Here is a 22,604-nt window from a genome sequence, read left to right on the forward strand (position 1 = left end):
GCAGGCAGGAGGTGTGCTGTTCACATTAGCCAGCGCGACAGCAGGGATAAGAAGCAGATGCTGGACCAAGTACAAAGCATGGACTTCAACAACCCATTGCCTTTAGCTGTTTTATAAAATGCATCTAAAATCCTGAAGAAAATAGACCAGAATCATAAGAATAAGGGCAAAAAAATATTCTTAGAACAAACTTCACTGCAACAAATATTTGGCTTTTACATGGCAGTTTCATCTGCGGGCAGATATCAGCCAGCTGATATTGCAGACCTTGATTTCCAGCCTCTAGGAATTACAGCTTCAGTGCTCACCGATTCCTTACTGAACTCACTCCTGACAGTAGTATGTTAGTTCTGTGGCAGGGACCATCCGTACAGGTGGCTCTAGCAAGCCTGCAAAGCCATCCTTCTCCTTTCTCACAGACGAGCAGGGCAGCACAGCCAATGCGGCCTAGAAAGCAAAAAGGCTGCCAAAGGTTCCCGTCCTCTGAACTGAGGCAGGAGAGTCCCTGCTTCGGGCGTATTTGGGAATCCAGCACCTGCTGCCACTGAGCACTTCTGAACGTAAGAATTCAGGTGCCTCCCTTGACATACCCAGCTTTGAAATTTTGGGGCCAAATCACAGAGTCTTTCCATACACAAACTAAGAACTTCTCTTATCTCACAAGGGACAGAGTGAGGTGAGTCCTTACAGACATTGCATAAAGAAGTCTGATCTCCAAAGGCGGCTAATGCAAAACATTAGCGCTACCCGCAGTTTCCAGTAGCGCTGTAGTAGTACCTAGACCTCGAGTGCGCTGTCTTCACAGGGAGAATTGCATTCCAAAGTGCATAACAAACTGCTTTATTTGACTACACTTCCAAGGAGACTTAACCTTTACACAGAACAACTGGGCGATGAACATTATTATGCATGTTGCAAGAGTGACCATGTGTTATGCTAATAAGAAAAATGTTCAGCTGCATGAAAATAACCTCCCCCTGAGATTATTCCATTAAAGTTTAATGTTTGCTCTATGCTTTCTTTTGAATACAGATCATTTGTTCACAACACCAGCAGTCTCATAAAATCATCTGTTTTTCCCCTTTAATGTCAAGGCCTCACTAACACTGCACTCCATCCTCATTATCAGGCTTACTGCATTAGGCTGCTGTTCATAAGCTTTCAGCAATGGGAAACCTAATTCAATTTCTAACCATATTTTCCTTTTCAGAATTGTTCTTTTGTGAAGGGTGAAGTTAGATTTAGATGAATTATGTGTCATTTGCAACTCATTTTAAACGCAGCACATTGGAAGCTACTTATAAACAGGTTCAAAATACCTCCAAGTTAGGCCTGTCTTATTGCATTCAGGCAAACAAAGGCCTTTGCTCCGGAGCATAGACATGCAATTCACGTCCACTCAGAACGAACGCTCATTCATAGATCGTAACAGAGGTGCAGGGTTAAAATGGAAGAATAGGACTTGACTTGGAGCTGAGGAAGAGGATGGTGCTCCCTCAGGCCGAAGATGACCATGGGTATGCAAGGCTGGCTCTAAGCCACCTTTACACTCTCTCACTCCACTAGTTGTTCTGGGCATGCCAGTATCTTCGCACTAATCCAAACAGCCGGACGGTTGTTACCTTAGCTCTTGCAAGTCTGTTGGCAGGCACCGTAGGGGCAAGGAGGTGCCCTGCAGCGCCTTACCTATGCCGGAGATCCTTCGTTCTGGAGGATAGGTAACAGCAAAACGGTTTTGTGACTAACATGGATCGGATGCTACCACAGTGCAGGAAACACCTGGTTTAATAACTAAATAACACCTCTATACTGCAGAACAAATTCTTGGCTGATCCAAAGATAGCAAAATTGTTCAGACTTATGCCACTCAAAGATTAATGACCTATTTTATTTAGGGAGATATTAAACAAAAAATTGAAGGAGGAAATAACCTCACTTATCTTACTGTTAGATATAACAGATATATTACCTGATTTGGAGGATCCATTTAATCAAGAAGAAATGAGTATGAGGGAAGCCCCAGAAAACAGCAAAACAGTGCAGGATGAAGTATGAGACACAAAGGAGCATGAAATGCCACTATTCCAGACTGTAGTCACTTCTTCCCCCATTTGCATATGATCTTCAGATTTATTGTTTTAATTCTTATTCTGAAAGTGCTGAGATATATCAAGTTCTTGCACGAAATCAGAATTAGAGTTAGACGTGCACCAGAATAGCAACTTTAAAATTTCTTTGGGTATTAGGGGACTGATGGAGCTGATGTTGCTGTAACCTCTGCCCTGTGAGCATGCTCATACTAGAAAAGGAGCCAATTGTTTGGAATATGACCATTTTCTCAGCTGGTATCAACTGCACTGTATGTTATGAATAAGTGAAGTGTCTTTCTTTAGTACATCAAGACTAGGATAAACAGCTGACAAGAACGAGACAGATGAGAAGTTCCTGCAAGGTTTCTCTTGGTTCACCAGGGAACTTGATGTTCTTTTGCTTATTTTTATATTCTCTTGAGTTTGGTTTGTAATAACAGTCTTTGACAACACTACACAGTACTGCTATTCTTACTGAGTCTTAATATATCTGTTTTTTTCCAGATTACTTTTATCTTTTTAAAGTTTTCTTATCAAGTCAGATACAGTGCCTTTGGCTCAGCCCCTCTCCTTTGCATGCAGTGAGCCCCCTCCCAACAGCCACTTCCAAGGAGTGCCCGAACACACGTCAGAGCTCTCAGTGATCATTCAAACAAGGCTTCCAGCAAAGCTTTGGGTGCTATATCGCCTCAAAGGATCCACTGTAGGAGGTGTAGCACCTTCTACAATATTGTTAGTACTTGAGGAACACAGGATGGACCCTATCTGAGTCCCACAGGATCCCAGTTGGATCCTATTTGACTGTGAACAGCAGTAGACGCTTCAAAACAAAGTCAGCATTCCCATAAGGAAGAACTTATCAGCAGAGGAAGTTTCTTGCTAACCCTCTGTAAAAACTGTCAGCTTATGCTATGCATAATTTGGATATTAGAGCAGAATAGCAGAAGCAGCATGATGCTGTACCAAAGCTGATTAGCTCTGTTATGGAGCAGGATACATTAATTTGGGCAGAAAGCCATGCTAAAGCATCTATTTCTGCCTAGCATGATTTCTTTGACTACAGTGCTTACTCCCCGAGGGAAAGATGCTTTGCAGTTAATGCGCGGGACTGGAACGCAGAGCACACGGATTAAAGTTCCTGCTCTGCTGTACACTTTCTGTGTGACCTTGGTGATATTCTATACGATACAGGCTCTTACGCTGTGCTCATCCCTCTAATATCCAAGCACCTCCCAGCTCATGCACATTTGCATTGGCAAAAGGAAAAGGTCAAAGGAACAGATCCTGCACTCAGATAGGAAGATGAAGCTTATGTTGATGGTCAGTCATTCCTGGAAAACTAATCCAATTAATTTAGAGCAGTTGTCAATCCCTAATTTGTAAAGTCTTTCTGTTCTCACCTACCTATTCCCATTTTTTTACAACAAGGGCTATATTGTTGTGTGCTTTGTGTCACAACACTTTGCATTAGGCAGCTCCTTGAGGAATGCACATCTATGATACTCCAGGCAGCCCAAGAACAGCAGTGTTGCATATACCTGCAAGGTACTTTGGCAAAAATGTAACATGTCTGAACAGGCTGAAGTGCCTAAATATTAAGCAGTGGTCTTTGTGGATCTTGGGATCATGAGAAACTTCTGTACCTCTGCAACAATGTTCCCATACATTATCTGGCGCAAGAACTGTGCCTTTGAGAAGAAGCTACTGCACTAAGGCCCGTATCTCATTTGCGGCACCAAAGCAGTATTGTAAGAGGAAATTGTAAAGGACATACTTAAATTATTATCATTAAGAGGTAGCTGGAAAAAAAGACACAGTTTTCTTTCCTGCTTCGCTTTAGAAGTGTGTCCTCTTTACATGCAGAGCTTGGAGGGGAAAAGAAATGTAATGAAAAACATCAGTTATGTAGACACTTACAATCCCCATGCAAAATTCCCCATCACCTGATCTCTGACCAGCAGTTTATTCAGCAAATTAGCTTTCTCTGTTATAAGGACCATCAGAGAATGTGGCTGTGTGCTTTTCAGAAAATCTCTTTAGAACTAAATAACCAAATTACTAAATTTGTTATACTACACATGCCTCATTCCCTACAGTTTGCTTTGTAAAATGGTGATGTGCATGATTGGGAGAGGAAAGCTGGAAATATTCTGTCGAAAATCAGTGTTTGGACCTGATTTAAATTCATGAATAATTCTGCAATAATAAACACTGGGAAATGGAAATATTGTGAATCAGGATATGAATACAACTAACTCTGCCTCAGAAAGTAATGTGCTTAAAGCATGATTTGAATTCTTTCCCAGACCTATCCAATTTTAGCTTACTTACTACTTTTCCATAAATAAAAATATTTTACCTTGAAACTTATTACAGCCACAGTAAAATTGCTCCCACAGGTTAAATTACTGAATTAACAGCTGCCCGTTGAGCTTCCTTTCTGGGAAAATTGAAAGTATCATCTCACTGTAAGCAATGCAGTCACCCAAAGCCTGTACCCTTTTAAAATACAACAAAATTAGCTTGTACCTCTTCCAGCAAGTGCTACAGCAGAACTATGGATAATCCTATAATCAACTTTGCTTCTCCTTTCTGCCCATCTTCTCTTTGCACATTCCCGTCTGGGACTGATTTTCACCATTGTGGTAACTCAGGTGATTTTCTTCTTCCCCTCATCCATCCTTTGAAACTATAAATACCCAAACCGATGTGGGAAGTAGATGCTGCTGCCAAACCTCCACCTCAGTGCTTTTCCTACCCAGCACCTTACAACCCTTTCCTACAACAATCCTTCACTGTATCAGTTTGACGGAAGAAATTCAGGATGTAATATTAACTGCTGGAATGAAAGTCTTCTTAAAACCTACTGAGTACTTTCATTAATAGAGAATCAAGTATACTTTGGCTCTGCCCAGAGCATATAGCAAGCCTCAGCCTGGGCCTTTCCATGCAATCCAGCTGGCACTTAATCCTCTGTCTGTCCTCTGGTCCTCTGTCTCACTTGTGGATGATCCATGAGCAAAAGACTCAGGCTAACATGTAGTGTCTGAGGCAAAGAAAGTATTTCAAGATCAGTTATAAAGATTGTGTTAAACTGAAGATATGAATTGATTTGAACCCTGAATGACATCAGTTATTAATGTTTTCATTTTTCTTACTGCCCGTGATTCTGCGGCTGTTTGCCTCAGAAGTGTTTTGGTATTCTTATCCCTGCAACTTGCTACTCAGGCTACCCTTTTCAACAACTTATGCTACCCTTAAGAAGATGGAGCACACAGTTTCTCATGTTTTCTGAAGAAAGTATCTCTTATGTCTTTTTTGAGGCACATTTTCAACAAATTGCATTTGCCTGGAACTCACTCAAGCTTCAGCTTTGCAAATCACTTTAGGCTGGATGATCTTATCCCACAGGAGAGCCTATGGCGAGGCAAGGCGAGCCTTATGGGCTCCCTTTCCGTCACAGTCAGGGGCTGCGGTTTGCCCCTCTTCACACACACCCTGCTGAGCCTGTCTTCAAAACCAGCAAATACCAGTGGATCACTGGCCACGTGCAGATGTCCATGTGCCTCCATAATAGATCCCAGCCCTGAGCTGCCTGCCTCTGACTCCACCCCTCGTAATACAGTTTCACTTCCTCTGGTCAGAGCTGCTCGTGGGAATATTTTCCTCAAAATCCTACAAACACTGTGCAAGCAAAGAGGGTGTCCTCGCTCCCTTCATCATCTCAAAAGCTATCCTCAGTTCATACCTCATATCTGCACCAACACTTCCATGTCACTTCTGCCACACATGCACCAGTTTCTTCTCTATACGGAGAGGATAATAAAGCTTAATTTGGTTAATACCCACAGTAGCGCTCTATTGCTTTTATTACACAATTTCCTTTTATTTATTTTTCAGATGAGCTTCTGCTCTTACCAAAAAAGTCTCAATAAATATTGAAATTTAAGAGGTTGGGGCCTGAACACTGACATACCCAGAGAGGACTGATTTTTATTGATGTATAATTAATATATGCTCTCCTGGAAAGTAAATACGATTATACATGCAGTTTTCTAAAGACAGATGTTGTGTTGATACAGTTCTGATTGTTGTGCACAAATGGGAACCTGAGCTCATTTTGCGCAAATGGATTCTCTTGTTAAACCATCCATCCATTAACAAGGACAGCTGAAGTATATTCCAGAACTACACTGGCTATTAGAGACTCTCAGTGTTATCCAAAAGCAATCTGGAACTGGCAGCTGTGTATTTGACTGAACTGCACAAGCGCATAGCTTAGCAAATTGTTTACGTGGGCTACGTGCCATATACACTGACTACCCAAGTTTACAACTCAGTTTAGTGCTAACAAACTCAGCATCTCATATGACCCTAAGAGCATGACCATGTAGCTAGATGGCTCAAAGCCTGAACTGCAGCTACAGAGGGAAAATATTCCCTCTTTGCTCCTATATATAGTTATATACATCTCCACACAAACAGGAACATTTTATTTTAGAAATGGCATCTGAGGAAAGGACCAAGTAATTCCAAGATTCCTATCCAGATCCATCTCCAGGAAGCTTATCACAATGTAAGTCCCTTTGTAAAACTTCATGCTGATCAGTAGTGATTCTGTCTTGGTTCAACTGAGGCAAAGCAAGTCATTAAAAAAAAGGGGGGGGGGCAAAAAAATCCTCGAACACCCCAAACAAACAAAAAACAATAACAACAGGAAAAGAAATCAACCAGTCAGACTCTGGACAGACTCTGGGGGACTGCATCCATGCTTTAATACATTAAAGTACAAAGGCAAGTTTGTTGCTGTGGAAATACAAAAATGGAAAGAGAAAATTTCTGTCTATTTCCTAAGGAGAAAGAAAAAAAGGACCCCAAATCTGCTCCAAGTTATATTTATAGAACATTCACTTTGGGGCAGAGGTATAAATGAGTTAAACATTTCACCCTGCATCTGAAGTTTTATTCATGGATTAAGAGGTTTTTAAGTTTATCCTTTCTACTAGAGATACTACTGTCTCATTTTGCAAGAATCATTATTTATCTTGACCTACAGACTCTCAGAGTAGTACGCAAGAACAAGCTTGTCTAAATGAACAAGAACCTGATTCTAAGAAAATTCAGTAACACTTGAAACAATCCAAGCCAAAAAGACAACAGGAAAGGGTTGCTACTCAAAACAAAGAGAGACAAGAATGGAAGACTCCTCCATGAAAATCTTCCCCACAAAATCACCCTGAATCCACACATGCATAGTTAAGTGTCATAAGTATTTTCAAGGATCACTTGAAGAAAGCACTGAGCAACCTGGTCTGACCTCACAGCTGACCCAGTTGTGAGCAGGAGGCCAGACTAGAGACCTCCTCAGATCCCTTCCAACCTGAATTATCTTATGGATAAAGGATCTCTGGTCATTATAGCTGAAACTCATGACCATGCTGCTGCTTTCTGAACAACCTGCAGGTGTCAAAGTATGCCTTGCTATGGTCCAGAAAGGAGGAACAACCAGCTCTGGGGCCACATGCACACACATTTCTACTGCCAGGCCACAGTAGTTGGGTATCTTAACAATACCCAGTCTGACTTGGACTAAAGTCCAAGCTGTTTACCCAGCTGTGTAGAACACACACATATTCTCTGCCATATAAGCAAGTAAACAGAGGCAAGATCTTGTACAGCAAAGATCAGATTGATACAGCATCTCACCTATATCCCATCTTATCTTAGTTCAGCTCCTCAATCCCATTAAGTCTCAGCAATCTCTGAGGAAGAAAGTGCCTAACAGTCCTACTTGCACCTTATGATAATGTCAATGAACTCATCCTCAACTTCACCCTCCTGAAATTACCAACAGTAGGAAGAGTCATTCATTTTCCAGACCATCCTAAAGTAACATGGTAACATAAATAAGAGCACTGAGCAGCCCTCATCTTTAAATGAACATAATTAGAGCAATCCAGACATTTTTCATCCCCACTTAAATGTTATGTCAAGCCTATGACTGGTGCAATGAAGAACAGAAAACAGACGCTTTGGCTCAAAAACAAAAACTTTACTGGAAAGCTGTAAGTACCTTATCTGAGAAGATCTGTGCCCCTTCAAGTCTTCAGTGACAAATGCTTTAGCAGAGTCCGAGGGTGACATTGAGGCCACTCAGAAACTTCTGCACCCCTGGAGGTCTCTGCCACAAGAAAAGCTACACTTGTTAACGCAAACAGCAGCTGGGAGCAGGGTGGGTTGGTGGCTCCTTCGGGGCAGGATGCTGGGGTGAGCCCAGCACAGGCTGTGTCAAAACACCCGGGCAGCCCCACAGGGCCTGAGCATGGCAGCAGAGCCACAGCTGGTCACAGGGTCCATCAGCAGTCCTTGACACGGCAAATGACACCCAGGGTCCCCCTGGAGAGCATCATCTAGAGCAAAAGAAGACAGGGCCAGAGACACAGCTACAGGCCTGAGCTGAAGAGGAGCCCTTGGACCATGGGCTCGGCTGGGCTGGGGGCCCTGGTGAGGTTGGTTAGGGCCCTTAAGTGCCCTCAGGCCCTGTTGCATAGGGACACAGGATGTGGACAATGTTCTTAGCTCCTCCAAGGACAGCTTTCCTCCAGGTACGAATTGGGTGAAAAGTAGTACCAGGCCTTTGATAGTGATGTGCAAGAGAGGACTCTGTTGGCAGAGCAGGCACTTGCAGACTCTTCATATGCACTCATTACATCCTCATCCAGACACATGTCGTCATGAACAAGGCCAATTTGTGAGTGACATAATGACTTGGAAAATCTATTAGCTTATGAAGGGTTTGATACCTGCAGCTTCCTGTAACTAAGACTACAATCTTCTTAAATGTGGGGCTTGCTTGCCTTCTCTTTAGCTTCTGTGTTAAGCTGATGGTCCAAATGCAATGGTACAGGGGTGACAGCAGAAGTCAGTCAAATCTTTATGATGCAACCATGGAGACGGAGAGCTGGGACCACTGAAGGCAAAGCAGCTTTTTTTGTCTGAACTCCTGCAAGCCAGAGCACGTAGGCCAGAGATAACATCTCGATGTGAGACTTTCAGAATCATCACAGCTTCATCACAAGCCAATGTGGCAAGCCGAAGTGTGTAGTAGGATAGTATATGGACACTAATATTTGTTTAATACAGGATTCAAAGTGCAAGTGCAAGATCAATTATTTCTGAAAATCACCCAGGAGATTAGAGTTCAGAAAGAAAGATAAATTCCTATAAAATGCACTCATACAGCCTAGGAGCCAAATGAACTGTTCCCAAATCACATCTAAGTTTCAGTCTTGTCCATTCGCAAGTCTCCCCTCAACCATAGGAAACCTGAGATAGTTCTTTTTCAGGGATTTAAAATTTAGGAGGAGGTAGAGGCTGTCAGAAGAACCTCATACGCTGCTCTGCAAAGCTCTGCATTGCCAAAAGCACTAGTATAACGTGAAGATTTTGAGAAAAAGTGAAATTGTGATACTGAACAGCCCAATACAGTATACGTGACAGCCGAAGGTGGAGTCCTCACACAGAGCATGCTGCTTCTACAACAGTTAGCCTGTAGTTGGAAACGGAAGCACTCAGGAGCCAATCAGACCCAGATGACAGGGGTGCAGGTTACACACGCCAACTCTCCAAATATGTAAGAATTCCATTTTCACAGAAAATGCTACAGTGTTGTAAGAAAGCTATAAATTGACAATGAGGAAAGAAAATCTGCTCATGGAATCTAAGATCAGTGACAGTCTGTGCCTTTCTATAACAAAGAAACCTGTAAAAGACACAGAAGTATAACAAAGAGCAGCTCTGCTCTGCAGGCCTGGTGCCATATAGCCAGTTCAAACAACCTTCCGGGAGCTAAATGCAGAATCTTCTTTACTGAATCCGGATAACTTAGGAGTAAAAGCAGTATGGGATGAGAAACAAGTGGGAGTTTTGTGGAACAGTTAAAAATAGATACTTGGATGAAACTTTCAACTCTTATTGTGCTGAGTTAAGCAGCAGACAGTTCAAACAATTCAGTGTCTGCCTTCAGCTTTCGTTCAGTGTCATAGATCATGTTATTTGTAAGTCAGTTATGATAAAACTGCTTGAAACTAATGTCTAAATTCTGCAATCTATTAGGCTAAACATAAGATAACAGTCAAATAGTAAGAAGTACCTTAATGAATGCTCAACTTGCTCTAGAAAACAGGATTTAAATTCTGTAAGTTCAAATCCTAAACAAGAAATAGCATGTGCCCCACCAGCCAGAACAAGATGGTGAAATGAGATTAACAACACGGTTAAAATGCAGAGGATTCCCATTTTTTTCTGGATGTTCCGCCTTGCTTACGCTGTAGTTTGATGTACAGTCTGAACTGGCATCACTGCCAGAAGAAACAGCCTCAGCCTCCCCCGCTGCCAGCACCAGCCATTTTCCTGGTGTGCTACACCTCCTACCCTGTGCGGGCACAGCGATTTGCATAGCGATACAGCAAAGCCACAGCAGGGAAGAGATACAAGCTGCAACTATTTCATCATTATTTTTTGCCAGATTTGCTAACACAGCAGTCTCTGATCCTGTTTGCTCAAGAGGTCATGAAAACACTTATGCTAGCCCAGTTGGGAGGCAGCACAGACAGGGAGAGCAGAGGCTGGAGAAGGACTACAGCTGCAGCAGCAGCACCAGCTCATGCTGTCTTAAAAGGTGTGTGAAAGTTCAGCAGTCACGAGTCTTCCTTCTGTAATTTTGAGGTTTACATCTCTCCAGCCAATGTTTCAGTAAAGAAAGCCCAAATCACTCCCCTGCACTGCTCTGGGCAAGAGACAGTCTCGTCTCTAGTGACAGGGTGTATCGTGTATGCCATCCGCCAACAGCAAGGTGAAATCCCACTTGCACTGCTCTTTCTCTAACCTAGAAGACACCGTGGGTGAGAGACCTGACTGACTAGGACTGCCCCACCTGAATAATTATTTTTGATCTGTGCTGCCCCTCTTTCATAATGAGTCAGAAGAGTAAAAGGAGCTGATTCTAAGTCTAGTCACACTACTATAAATGCACAGAGATCAAAATACATGCAAAATACTTGTGCGTGAGAAGAAATCTCCTTAGGAACTTACCTTATTTTGAACATAAGGCAACACTGAAAAGCTGAAAAGCATGGGGTGCTCCTGAATGCAGCTCTTTGGAAACTCTGAGATAGTCACAGAGAGGAATATAAATGTTGAAAACAAAACTAACACTAAAAACAAAACTACATGCAAGACTATGTTAGCAGCAGCTCTTTGTTTCTCCCAGACATCTGTGCCTCCAGACCAGACCACGCTGGTCTACATGCATCTAAACTGCTGGTTCTGTAGCCCTCAGGAAATCTACGGAGAACAACATGTTCTAGCATTCGCAGATCTTCTTTTCCTGCAGGTAAAAACATGTGCAGCAAGGATAAGAATGGCAAGCATTTCTTCTGAGTCCCGGCTCCTTGCTCTATCTGCTAGGAACACGGTAGGGATGAAGGAATATGCCAAGATCTGTAGCTGCTATGGGGTTGCGATTGTCACTAAGATGCTGAAAAATCATTTTCATCAAAATGGTCTCACTCACAACTACCACATTTGCTGGTCTGGCATGAAATCGACTCTCCAGAACCTTTTGGGATTCACAAAAAAGTTTCCCATAACAATCTCGATGAACACGTACTAGCATATCAACTGCTGATTTTTTTTTTTCCCCCTCAGCATTGCAAAATCATTAGTGGTTTTCTTATTGCTAAGTGAGCTGTTTAAATATTTAGAGAATTTGAAATATATAGGATCATAATCTAGGCCTGAGTTTGTGCAGGGACCAGATTCAATTGCAGCATTCACTTTAGATTTAGCCTTTAAATTTAACAGCAATTGCTTTCGTCTTTATTGGATTGTCAAGCCTTTATTGTGATATGTATAGCGGTCAAAATTTAATGTTCTTAACTGGTACGTACTTAGGCTGAAGGCAATGCAAACTCAATTCCATAAAATTAGGCTTTGTTTTGGTTAAGAAAACAATTGCCTGTCTAAATAAAAAGAGGTCACTTACAATCTGAATGCCAGACCCAATAAGCTGTTTGTTGGCATCAATAGTTCACACTGTCAGAATAGCTGGATAAAACTGAAATACTATGGTTTAAAAAAGTGTTTGATCAAACAAAATCACATTTGTTTTACTATTCAGTCATCTGTGCAGGAAGTGAACAGTTCTTTGTGATTTTTAAAAATAAAGAGGCATCAAAAAAATGCATATTGAAGCCCTCCTATGGAAGAAGCCAACAGGAATGCGCTGGGTTTCAGCGCCATCTAGGCAGTGACACTTCTTTCCAGTCCCGGACGAACGCAAGCAAAACCTCGTCACAGTTTGTGCAAATGTGTTCTCTTGCCTTTGGCCTCCTGTGCGCCTTTTAGAGGCACATTCCCAGCAACAACAAAAACCAAATCGAAAGCAATTGTGTCTTGTGTATATTTTATCCAATGGCAGTGAAAGCTTCTCTTCCTCCTTAAGATCACTGTTACTGTTGAAACAGGGCATTATTTGCGACATAGCGAGTCCTGGCACAGAGCGCGAGGGCCTGGCAGTGCAGGGGCCGGCCCTCCCCGGCAGCCTGCGCGGAGCTCCCTGCTCAGGCAACAGCCCATCTGCAACTTCAGATACACCACAGGACTCAGAAACCACATGCAACCATTACCAGCTGCTGTTTTGCAGTAAAGGAGTTAAACAACCTTAAACACTGTGGGCTGTGTCCCCCTCCCCAGCAACTACCTTCAGCACTGTGTGATGGGCAGTATTAGCCCACTTGCAAACACTGACTCAGGAAGGGTTTGAAACAACAGACTTCTTTAAGGCAAAGGGGAAACCCCCACAAGAAAGCAATCCAGCAAACCCCATATAATCACTAGTAAGCAAAATGATCAGCCCTGAAGGCATACTTTAACAACACTGCTGAGCCTGCTTGGCAGCAGTGTTGTTCAAGGAATTCAGGAAGGTCTTTATCTGTCTTGAGTTCACAGAGATCTTTCAGGCTGAAACTCAGAACTGTTCCCCTTCAGTACATCTTTAGTAAATGTGAACGTTTAAAATGAAGAGTTCTCCCCTCATTACGGCAGGTGTTAGACATGTGGAATTAGAAAAGTGGTGGGAGAAAACCTGTGCTGCTTGATTGCAGAGGTGGAAAGAGTCAGAGCAGTTACCCCAGGCTAAACAGTGTATTTCAGACTTTCTCCATCTTCACCTTAAATAAATCCAGCATCTCTGTCAGACTTGCACATTCAATTAGAAAACCTCTGTGTTTGCTGGTAGAGATAAGTATCTGAAAGACGTTGTACTAAAATGGAGTATCATATCCAAAACAGAACATCCTTTCCAGCCCACTTAGTCTCCTTTTGAGTCCCAGCAGAGCTGGCATTGGTTGGCAGCTTATGAATCCAGCTGTCGAATTGCACTGAACAGTCCAGTTATCGGGCAGGAGAAATCCTCAGTTTGTAATACCTACATTTCAAGCAGGCAGCTGCCTTCCTTGTTAGAGCCGTTCACATCCAGTGTCATGAGTACAACTGATCACTATCCCCCAAACTTACCAAGTTTGTCTCCTTTTCCTTTCTCCCTTCCCAAAACACTTCCCAGCATGTCTTTAGTAGACATTTTTTCTAAGGTTCTTACCCTGTAGCTCTCCTCTGTGCTTGTCTTCCAGTTTGTTTGGAGAAACCAGACACATTATGCCATGTATGACCCTAGAAGAGTGGAACAAAATATTTACCTAAGAAAACTACACTACTGCTAAAATATCTCAAACTCTTTGCCTTTTTATAGCAACTTAATTTGTATTTGTTTCTTTCTGATTTCTGCATAGAGTTCAGCTGCACTCTAGTGGCTGTATTCTAGGATTTCAGGCATTTCGTAACTGCCTAAACTCCATATTCCCACCGCCTCATACTAGTACAATTCACTCGCAGTGAAAGCTGTTTCTTCAAGTACGTACATTTTTTTGAAAGAAAAAATATTGCTGGGGCTTGAGCTCAGAAACAGTATGCAGAATTTTTTTGTGAAATAGGATTTGAAGCCTGTATCTCAGACATAGATTCATTCAAACCATTTATTTCAGATGCAGGTAGGCTGGTAAGCATCTACCTCGGCAGCTGTTCTCAGGAAGGTGGCATATACATAACCCATTTTTTAACCCAAGTACCAGACTGGTACCATGTCAGCTATTCAGTGTGCCATGCCTCTGCTTTAAAACAGTAGTCCCTGCTCACTGGTGGTCTCTGTGGGTTAGTCACTAGGTGGTGAGGCAGCTTTGTAGTTCAATTCCAGCCAAAGAGGTTTTTCTGTTATCTTCTCAAAGACTCGGTCCTGCATCTCACATTACTGCACGGACATTGCAAAGTGAAGGTTAACACTCGATTGCAAGATTGAAGGGAATAATGGATAAGGACATTCAAGGAGTAGAAAGTGTGGCTTTGTGATTATTACAGACAGCAAGGAATATACAATAGTAGGAAGATATTTAAATGGCATAAAAACGAAAACATTCTTACCATGTTTTATAGGCAATTAGATGGCTCAGAATGAGAGGATGCAATGATAAGAGAGAAAATTTAGGTCAGCAACAAGAAATACCCCAAGATAAAAAGAAACTTTGAAAAACAAAATTGCCCAGGACTATAGAAAAACATGTCATGAGAATCCACTTTGCTTTGGGCTGGAGATGGATATGAAGAGCAAATTCATATAAAATGTGAACTGTTTTGCTTGAGTCTGGAAAATTTGACCTGGAAACTGAGTTCCTGCAGAAAAATGAACCATTCTGAAAGCTATGCTCAGTAAGCCCTTGATTCCACTTTGAGCAGGGTGCTGGGGGACAGAAGAGGTGAGAGGACATGGAAAATCCTGAGGCTCTCTGAACACAGCAGAATGTGGGCAGTGTGAAGTTCCCTCCCACACTGCCTCAAATGGCTAGACTCTCACATTCTCAAATACTATTTAGCAGGTCATTGCTACATCTGAAAAAACCGTTCCGCTGGCAGCTGTTATTTGAAGAGGCACATTTTTTTATGTCAAGGTTGTGTCAGTTCAGGTATCAACTATAAAAGACCTAATTCTTTCAAAAGGGAAAAAATGCTCATAGAGGAATAGGTATGCACCTGGTAACAGTTGTAACATCAACGTTTTCCTCAGAATTTGGAAATCTAGGAGAAATTTGGAAATCTAAATCTAAGTCCATTTCATGGAAGATTGCTATCTGAGGTATATAACAAATTCAATTACAGAACAGATATATATTGTGCTGCAAACTCATTCTGTCTTCATTTCTGTCCTTGCTTGTGATATGAGATTGGACTACTAAGATCCAAAGCATGTGATCATTCCCAGTCATGAAAAATGCAATAGCAGGATCTAAGCAGAGAGTGAGGATTGCCACCTCTGAAATGTGTTTAGTTATCAACCGAATTCCTGCCTGCAGCTTGTCAAACTTGGCTTGCTTCTGCAGGAGCTCTCTGTGGCCTTGTCTGTTGGTTGTGGTTCACTCAACCACCCTGCAGTCATTCTGTCTTCCTCCGTAAAAATCAGATGTTATTGCTTTCCTAACATCCTTCTTTACCCTCCTATGCAAACCTGACTAGAGATTCAGACATGGACTTTCCCAAACTTGGACATTCAACTTTCTCTCTTTCAATTTCCCCTCTTGGTGGCCATCACAGTGTTGGAGTTGCCTCTCCATGAGCAGAGGACAATGGAGGCAACAGGGGCATGTGGGAGAAAATGCCAATTCTAGATGCAGTAACTGTGGCTCTCAATAGAGAGACAGAAGCAATAAACGAGTGGGAATATACCAGAAAAGTAAACATGGGAAGAACTGAAAGCGAGAGGCAATTACGTCCTTTTTTTTTCCAGGACCAAGATCTCCCTTTGTTGAATATGGGATTTGCCAAATTGCATTTCTGAGCCACAGAGAAAGACATTTAAAAGCATTTTTCATAACAACAATGCTCTGCAGTTTGGTTGGGATTGGAGGACGTGACTCACGTGTGGTTATTTGTGAGCTGAGCAACATTTTCCATTGATGCACTAAGATACATACGTAGGTTAGCAATGCAATTCAAAATTGTCACATTAACGTAGCAGTATAGCTGAAAATTCAAATGCAGAAAACTCAGAGCTATGTTTCCTCAGCAACCCTGACACGGCCACCACATCCTATGTGTTTATCGAATTACAAAAAAAGGGTTCTAGACAAAGAGAAAGCTCAAGTAAGTGTGAGCAGGGATTTTGTAAAATGCATGCAATAAGCAGGTACCTGCAACATATTTACAGTGACATACAATGTAAAACAAAAGATCATCCATCATGGGATCCAAGCAAATAATGATGAGCTCAATGTGTTAGACTTTCTGTGTTAGTGGCTCTCTAAACTGGTAGATAGACTTTAAAGGTGACTGACTTTCTCCTATTTCAGCATATAACAGTGTCGGTCTGAATTTTAATCTGGCTAATAATTTTTATATTAATGTAAGTAAAGAATAATAAAATTGAAATTAGAGCTGTTACACTAGATTTACCTTGAGATAGAAATTTGATTCCAGAGCCACGTGGAATGTAATGAAAAATGGTAATAGAACGAAGAGTTAGAAATTACAGCAAGGTCTCCTTCCCGTGGCTGCACCGGAAGAAACTGTTTCTTTGTTGGAAGACATGGTGCCCGGTGGGGAGTTTGAGACGTATGCCATGTAGTCTCGTCTCTACCGCTGCTGCTGCTGCACCATCAAAACAACTTCTCCTCCTGCGGGGCTCCTTTGTCACACATTCATTTAGTCTTATTTCATCTCCAGACCTAAATTTAAAATGAAGAGGTGAGGATGTTTCTGCGATACTGTCACTGTATGCATCGGATGGTTTATACAGGCCAGTGCAAATAAGAACCAATAAAACACAGCTCTGCCATGTATTTGATAAATGCAATGCTGTGTTTAGAACAGCTGTTACAGCACTTTATTTTTAGAGAGTTTTAAATACCTTGCTGCCATCATTTCCCAAAATATTTCTCTAAAAGAGTAAACTACATTAAATCAGATGAAGACTGTAAATTCCAAAAGGAAAACTCTCATGTATAGTACTATAGAGACTTCTATCTCAACTACAGCTGTCTGCAATAAACTTGTGAATTTGGGGCCCAATGTTAGAAGGTCTTCAATGACTAGAAAGAGCAGGAGTGAGGCATTTCATTAGAAAGAAGAGAAACTTGCCTTTCCAGTGCCTCAGAACTGTGCTCTACTCTTTATAATATAGAAAGTTCACAAAATACCACTTTCTGTCCTCTCCGCTGGAGCAGACGTGAACAGTGACCCCAAGCATTCACACCAGTACAACCTGAGGAAGAAGCTCCATGTCAAGAAAAGCAAGAATATGCACGCTAGCTCTTTTTTAAAAAGAGGCAAATTTGGAATTACTCGATGTAGTCCCACCAAAGGGTCTCACTGAGCAAATGGTACATGAATTGCCTGTACATGACAGATGCTGTTTGTCATGTACCGATGGTAATATTATGGTTCTGTGGATTCTTTTTCAGAAATACAGAAATTCTCATTAGAGGCAGCTGAGAAATGGAGCTAGAGGGAGAAATAATGACAATGTAATCATTTTTTATCTACGCTTGTTTTTTAATTTCACTGAGAGATAGTTATCACCCTAAATTTGAAGGACTGAACAAATGCTGGCTGTATTCACACTCCTAGTTCATTCATAGCTTCTTATGTTCAACACCAACAAGAACCTTTCATTTTCTGTATTTAATATAAAATAGCATATTGCTATACACACACGATTTGATCAAATCCACAGACATAATGCAGAGCTTGCTAATTAGCATGAATTGTGTTAGATTATAACACAGAAAGCCAATGTGACTTTAAAAAGCCAAAGTTCTTCTTAAGTAAACTTTTCCTAGTTTTGGGGGGACTGCTTGGGCAAGACTTGCACAGAAACAGAGAGCAGTGCAGATAATATACCAGTATTTTTATAGTGGATATAGTATACAAATATGCAAAGACCCATTCTGATGTAATTACAAGCAAACAGGGTCCATAGGAGCTTACTTTTATGTAGCAGGCAATGCATTTTCAACAGGTTGCTGTGCTTCCTTATTTACTTATTTATATACAGACAAAGGAAGTGGTAAGGCTGACTTGCTGACAACTTTTCTGAGAAGAGACCATTTTGTATTAGAGGAAGCAGTATCTCTCTTGGATGTGCTAACAACGTGATTCTGAAATAAAAAGACTGCTAAGGAGAAGAAGGAGCTGGGCGTTTAGGCAAAGGGATTACTGGACTTGCTGGAGCTGAGCACACGCAGGGGATATATGGCCGTTTCACTGACACTACTGGCATGAACGTTCTCTAACTGCCTGGAAGAGAAAACGTAAAATGGATTTGAGAAACATTCCCTATCGTTCAGACGTGGTTACGTGGAACCCAGATGACTTAGCAGAATATTTCAAGACAGTAAGTTTAACTGTGTTTTGTTTTTGTATGACAGAGGAGCAAACTTCTGAGAAATGTTTATGCTAAATATAGATATTTTATGACAGAAAAAGTTTGTTGCAAAAATAAAACCAAAAATCACTAGCAATTAAGAAACTGAGCTAAACTTGGTAGTGAAACCTATACATGAATCTTGAAAGTGTATTTTAAATTAACTGTAAGACAAACTGACATTTGTTCAGAGAAAATGCACACATTATTATAACAACTGTTGATATAACATATATTAAGAGCTGTAAAATACATTAATGTGTAAAGACTACAAGCTTTCTAGGTCTTCTTCAATGATTTTCAGAAATGAGATTTTTCAAATTGCTCAGCATTCACAAATGAGATTCTGCCTGTCTCTGCTAACACGAGGCGCCCATATGAACTCAGCCAGGAACTGAACAGATGTGGATGCGTGAACTCCTGTTCACTCCCTAAAAGAAGGGTCAGTTTGAAAGCCTTTTGCCTGTCGTTCTACTTTCCTACTTGAAAACTTCCTGGACAAAACTCATGGCTCGTTTCCTCACTTCTCCCCTGCTTAAGAGGGAGCTTTTCAGCATGGTTACTAGCCACCTTTTTTCTCCCCTCACTGTCACTTTTCCTGAAATTACCTTGTGTGGCCAGCTAGGGACTTCTGCTTCTTTCGCTGGTGACCATTTCTGAATTTCATTTTACAAGGTGGAGGATTTTTCACACTTAAGAAATACTTTCAAAGGTAATATGGCAATTCAGTGTCAATCCTCTATACAGCAACGCTGACACCATTGTAATTACTCAGGAATGTGTAACTGACTCAGTTTTACTGAAATTTCCTTTTTATATGTTCTCTACAAACTCCTCATTTTTCAGTTCACATCAGAGACACTGCCTTGTCTATCTCCCTCACAACAAACCGTGTTCCTCCCCAAGCCCCAGGCTGTCAGCTTGGAATTTAACATTCAGATCAATCAAAAGATTTGGGAACATTTTTAAGCAATGCCAGCATCCCTGGTTCATTTTCAGGTGAGCTATCAGACTAGGCTTGAAAAAAACAGGAACACTTTAGGGTTTGCTATTGAAATCATGCAAAATTCATGGTTTCAGCAGTTTTCATAGAGTTTCCTTTGGGGAGTTGGGGTAAGTTTGAGACTAGAATGCAAAACTAGGCAACAAAGACGAACAGATAAAACACAAAGTCAGTGTTTTATTGCAAATTTTAATGCAAATCTCCAGAGATGTGAAACTGCCAACTATCTGCAAACCTTTAATTCCAAGCACAGTGGTTAGTGGCATGGTAAAGTGAAACAAAGAAATGGAGATAGAGCAGATGAGCTCATTATCAACAACCAACTTCCTATGAATAAGAAAAACATTATGGCACGGGTGCCTGGTGGTTTGGATCACTATTTCCAAGAGACTGACAAATGAAATGGCTTCCTGAAAGAGTTGCCAATGATTTGCCTATGAGCGATACAAGAATTAACTGTAAGTTCTGTCATAATTAAATGGACTCTGGTACATGAGTTTTTGAGTACCTCCCCTCTATTGAGCCACAGACACCCCTCAGGATAGAGGGGGGTGAATCAGGGCCAAGAAAAGCTGCTCAAAGTCTCACAGGAAATGTCTCAGACAATGGTGTCAACCTAGTACCCCTCACACACAGAATTAAAGGGTCAAGTATTATACCTTAGCAATGCTTTATTTTCATCTGACTGATGTATTTTGCCTTGGAAGTATCCTGCAGCCACGTGCTTAGGATTCAGTTCCAAGAGGGATGGGCAATTCTTTTCCTGCAAAACTGAGATAACTGAGGGATGATTTTCAAAGGTACCAATCACATTCAGTTCCACCGTCACCTAACGAAGTGACTGATCATGACACAGGGCAGTGCAAGTTAAGATCTTTGTCAGTTCTAGTTAGCAGTTGCTCACTGCTACAGTCAGGATTGTGCTGGCAATAGCGTGATAGCATTCATTATATGAAAGAGTCATTATTTATAGGTTTAAATCTTTAGTCAGCACAAAGGTTTTAATCTGCGTCTGAAAATGTTTAACAGAGTTAGCTCTGTTTCTGTATATGAGTAACTGAAGGCAGCTCCCATAAACTCTCAGCTGTTCAAACGTTTTGGGGATCTGGTCTCACACAACAACTAGTTACAAGACTCAATTGTACTCCTTAAAACGGACTAGAATGAAAAGAGTGAAGAAAGGACATAACATGCCCTTTAAGACTCTCTCTGCTGTAGAGGAGATCTCCCAGCAGCACAGGATCTTTTGCTGCATAACTTTGACTAGCTGAAGTCCCAGGCAAGACTGCCGCCATTCTTTTATTTTGAGAATAAAAAGTTCTCCAAAAAGTCACTTTGCCTACTCTTGGCATTTCTTCTGCCATGGACTTACCTACTTGAAACAAAAGAAATGCCTTCTAGCCTTTATAATTAATGTATTTAATCCTTTAGAGATCTAAAAGATACGCTGTCTTCTCACAGGATGTTACTTCAGTTCAAATCTAAAACTTAAGACACCCACTGGAAATATTTAAAAGTCATGTTCTTCCAAATGTGTCAATTATATTTTATTTTATTTCTGTGAGTCCCTCAATTTACATTTAAATTTTATCCTGGTAGAACCAGGAACTTTAATGTCCCTAAATGTGTGAAAATACACTGAAGGATCTTTATCTTAAAAATCCATGTTTGCAGACCAAAATGAACCATTTAGACAGTCCAGGGTATGGAAAAACATGAGGTTACAGCATCTAAGTGGGGTCATGAACTGCAGATCTGTCTGTTTTTATGAGTTTATCCCAATGAAGGTTAAAAAGTATATTGTTCACTAAAGTGATCCCTAGGACAGACAAGACACAGTAGGCTCTCGCATACATGAGGCTAATTTGAAGTATCTACTCAAAGCTAGCCACGTGCATAAGTGCCTTAGCCCATTTTTATAATTAAGTGTGCAATAATCATCTTCCTTTCTTTGGCAGTTAAAGTACAAGGATTGTGAGAAAGTCGTGAGAAAGTACAGTATAAATGGACAAAGATTTTTGGTAAGTAGACTTGTAAAATTCTTTAAATCATTGCTCTGACTCTTCCTTACTTTGGATCAGCATTTAGCTTCCAGATGGTTAATAAGGTCTAAATATCTGGATATACATAGAACATGGAATGCTGGGAACCCAAGAATGTTATTTAATATGTATGTATTTTAGTATCTTTTAAACCAACAGGGAAGCTATGAAGCAATTATTTTGCCTTAAATTCATCTCTTTCTTTATAGGAAATGCTTGTTTTCAAATATTAACTAGAAAAACCTCACATTTATCAGTTCTGCTCTCCTACCAAAGAAGTGGACAAGGCCAGAATGAGTGGCCTTCTGCTGAAGTCACTATTTCATGCCTCTAGAGTTAAAATAAGATTTCTTCTGCAGCAGCACACAAGCAATGAACTGTAACAGTATCAAAAATAGTAAGCAAAGTCCCATTGGATTTAAATCAACATTGCTATAGGAAAGGTAATATGCATGGTCCAGGCTGTACCAGTGACTCGGCTTAACTTTAGAAAAGCTGACAATTCCTATTTATATAGCTGCTGTTTTCAGGTCTTAAGTATACATCCATAAAGATGTGTAAAGGTTTTTATTATTATTTCATTTTTTTAATTTCTATTTTATTTCCAAGTTTATTATTTATTCTATTTGATTTTCCAAAAAGTCCACATTTTGATCAGCTTCCTAATTAGTCACAGTGGATAAACCTAGGCACGTTTCTTTTAAAGACCTCTTATTTTTTATTTACTTGTCCTAATGTATCAAGTTTTTTGACATTTCATAGAAATGAAGCATAAAATTTTTTCAACATCTCTAGTAGGAACAGGTAATCCTGGGGGATTACCTCCCCCTCCTACTGGGTGGAGTCAGAATTATTCAGTATGTCATAGGATTTATTGCACTAACCACTAAGAGATTTTCCTTAACTCAAGCACTGAGAATCTGTGGCTGGAGTGGGAGTTCTGG

The 22,604-nt window shown here is 40.9% G+C and overlaps 1 protein-coding gene and 1 long non-coding RNA gene across 2 annotated transcripts in view; one reads left to right on the forward strand and one right to left on the reverse strand.

Moving 5' to 3' along the window:
- The window catches only part of LOC112982221 (uncharacterized), a 134,393-nt gene that overhangs the window by 11,144 nt on the left and 100,645 nt on the right, over positions 1 to 22,604 (reverse strand). Inside the window, exons 4-5 of the long non-coding RNA XR_003258924.2 lie at positions 16,647 to 16,918; positions 13,750 to 13,820 (exon numbers count right to left, since the gene is read on the reverse strand). This is a non-coding gene — a long non-coding RNA (uncharacterized LOC112982221). The remainder of the gene's footprint in view (positions 1 to 13,749; positions 13,821 to 16,646; positions 16,919 to 22,604) is intronic.
- The window catches only part of LCP2 (lymphocyte cytosolic protein 2), a 36,380-nt gene continuing 32,031 nt past the window's right edge, over positions 18,256 to 22,604 (forward strand). The window contains exons 1-2 of the mRNA XM_026098447.2: positions 18,256 to 18,585; positions 21,577 to 21,639. Of these exons, the coding sequence (XP_025954232.1) occupies positions 18,508 to 18,585; positions 21,577 to 21,639 (141 nt within the window). The 5' untranslated portion in view covers positions 18,256 to 18,507. The remainder of the gene's footprint in view (positions 18,586 to 21,576; positions 21,640 to 22,604) is intronic.

This window comes from Dromaius novaehollandiae, chromosome 15 (assembly GCF_036370855.1).
Source record: "Dromaius novaehollandiae isolate bDroNov1 chromosome 15, bDroNov1.hap1, whole genome shotgun sequence".
Taxonomy (NCBI): domain Eukaryota; kingdom Metazoa; phylum Chordata; class Aves; order Casuariiformes; family Dromaiidae; genus Dromaius; species Dromaius novaehollandiae.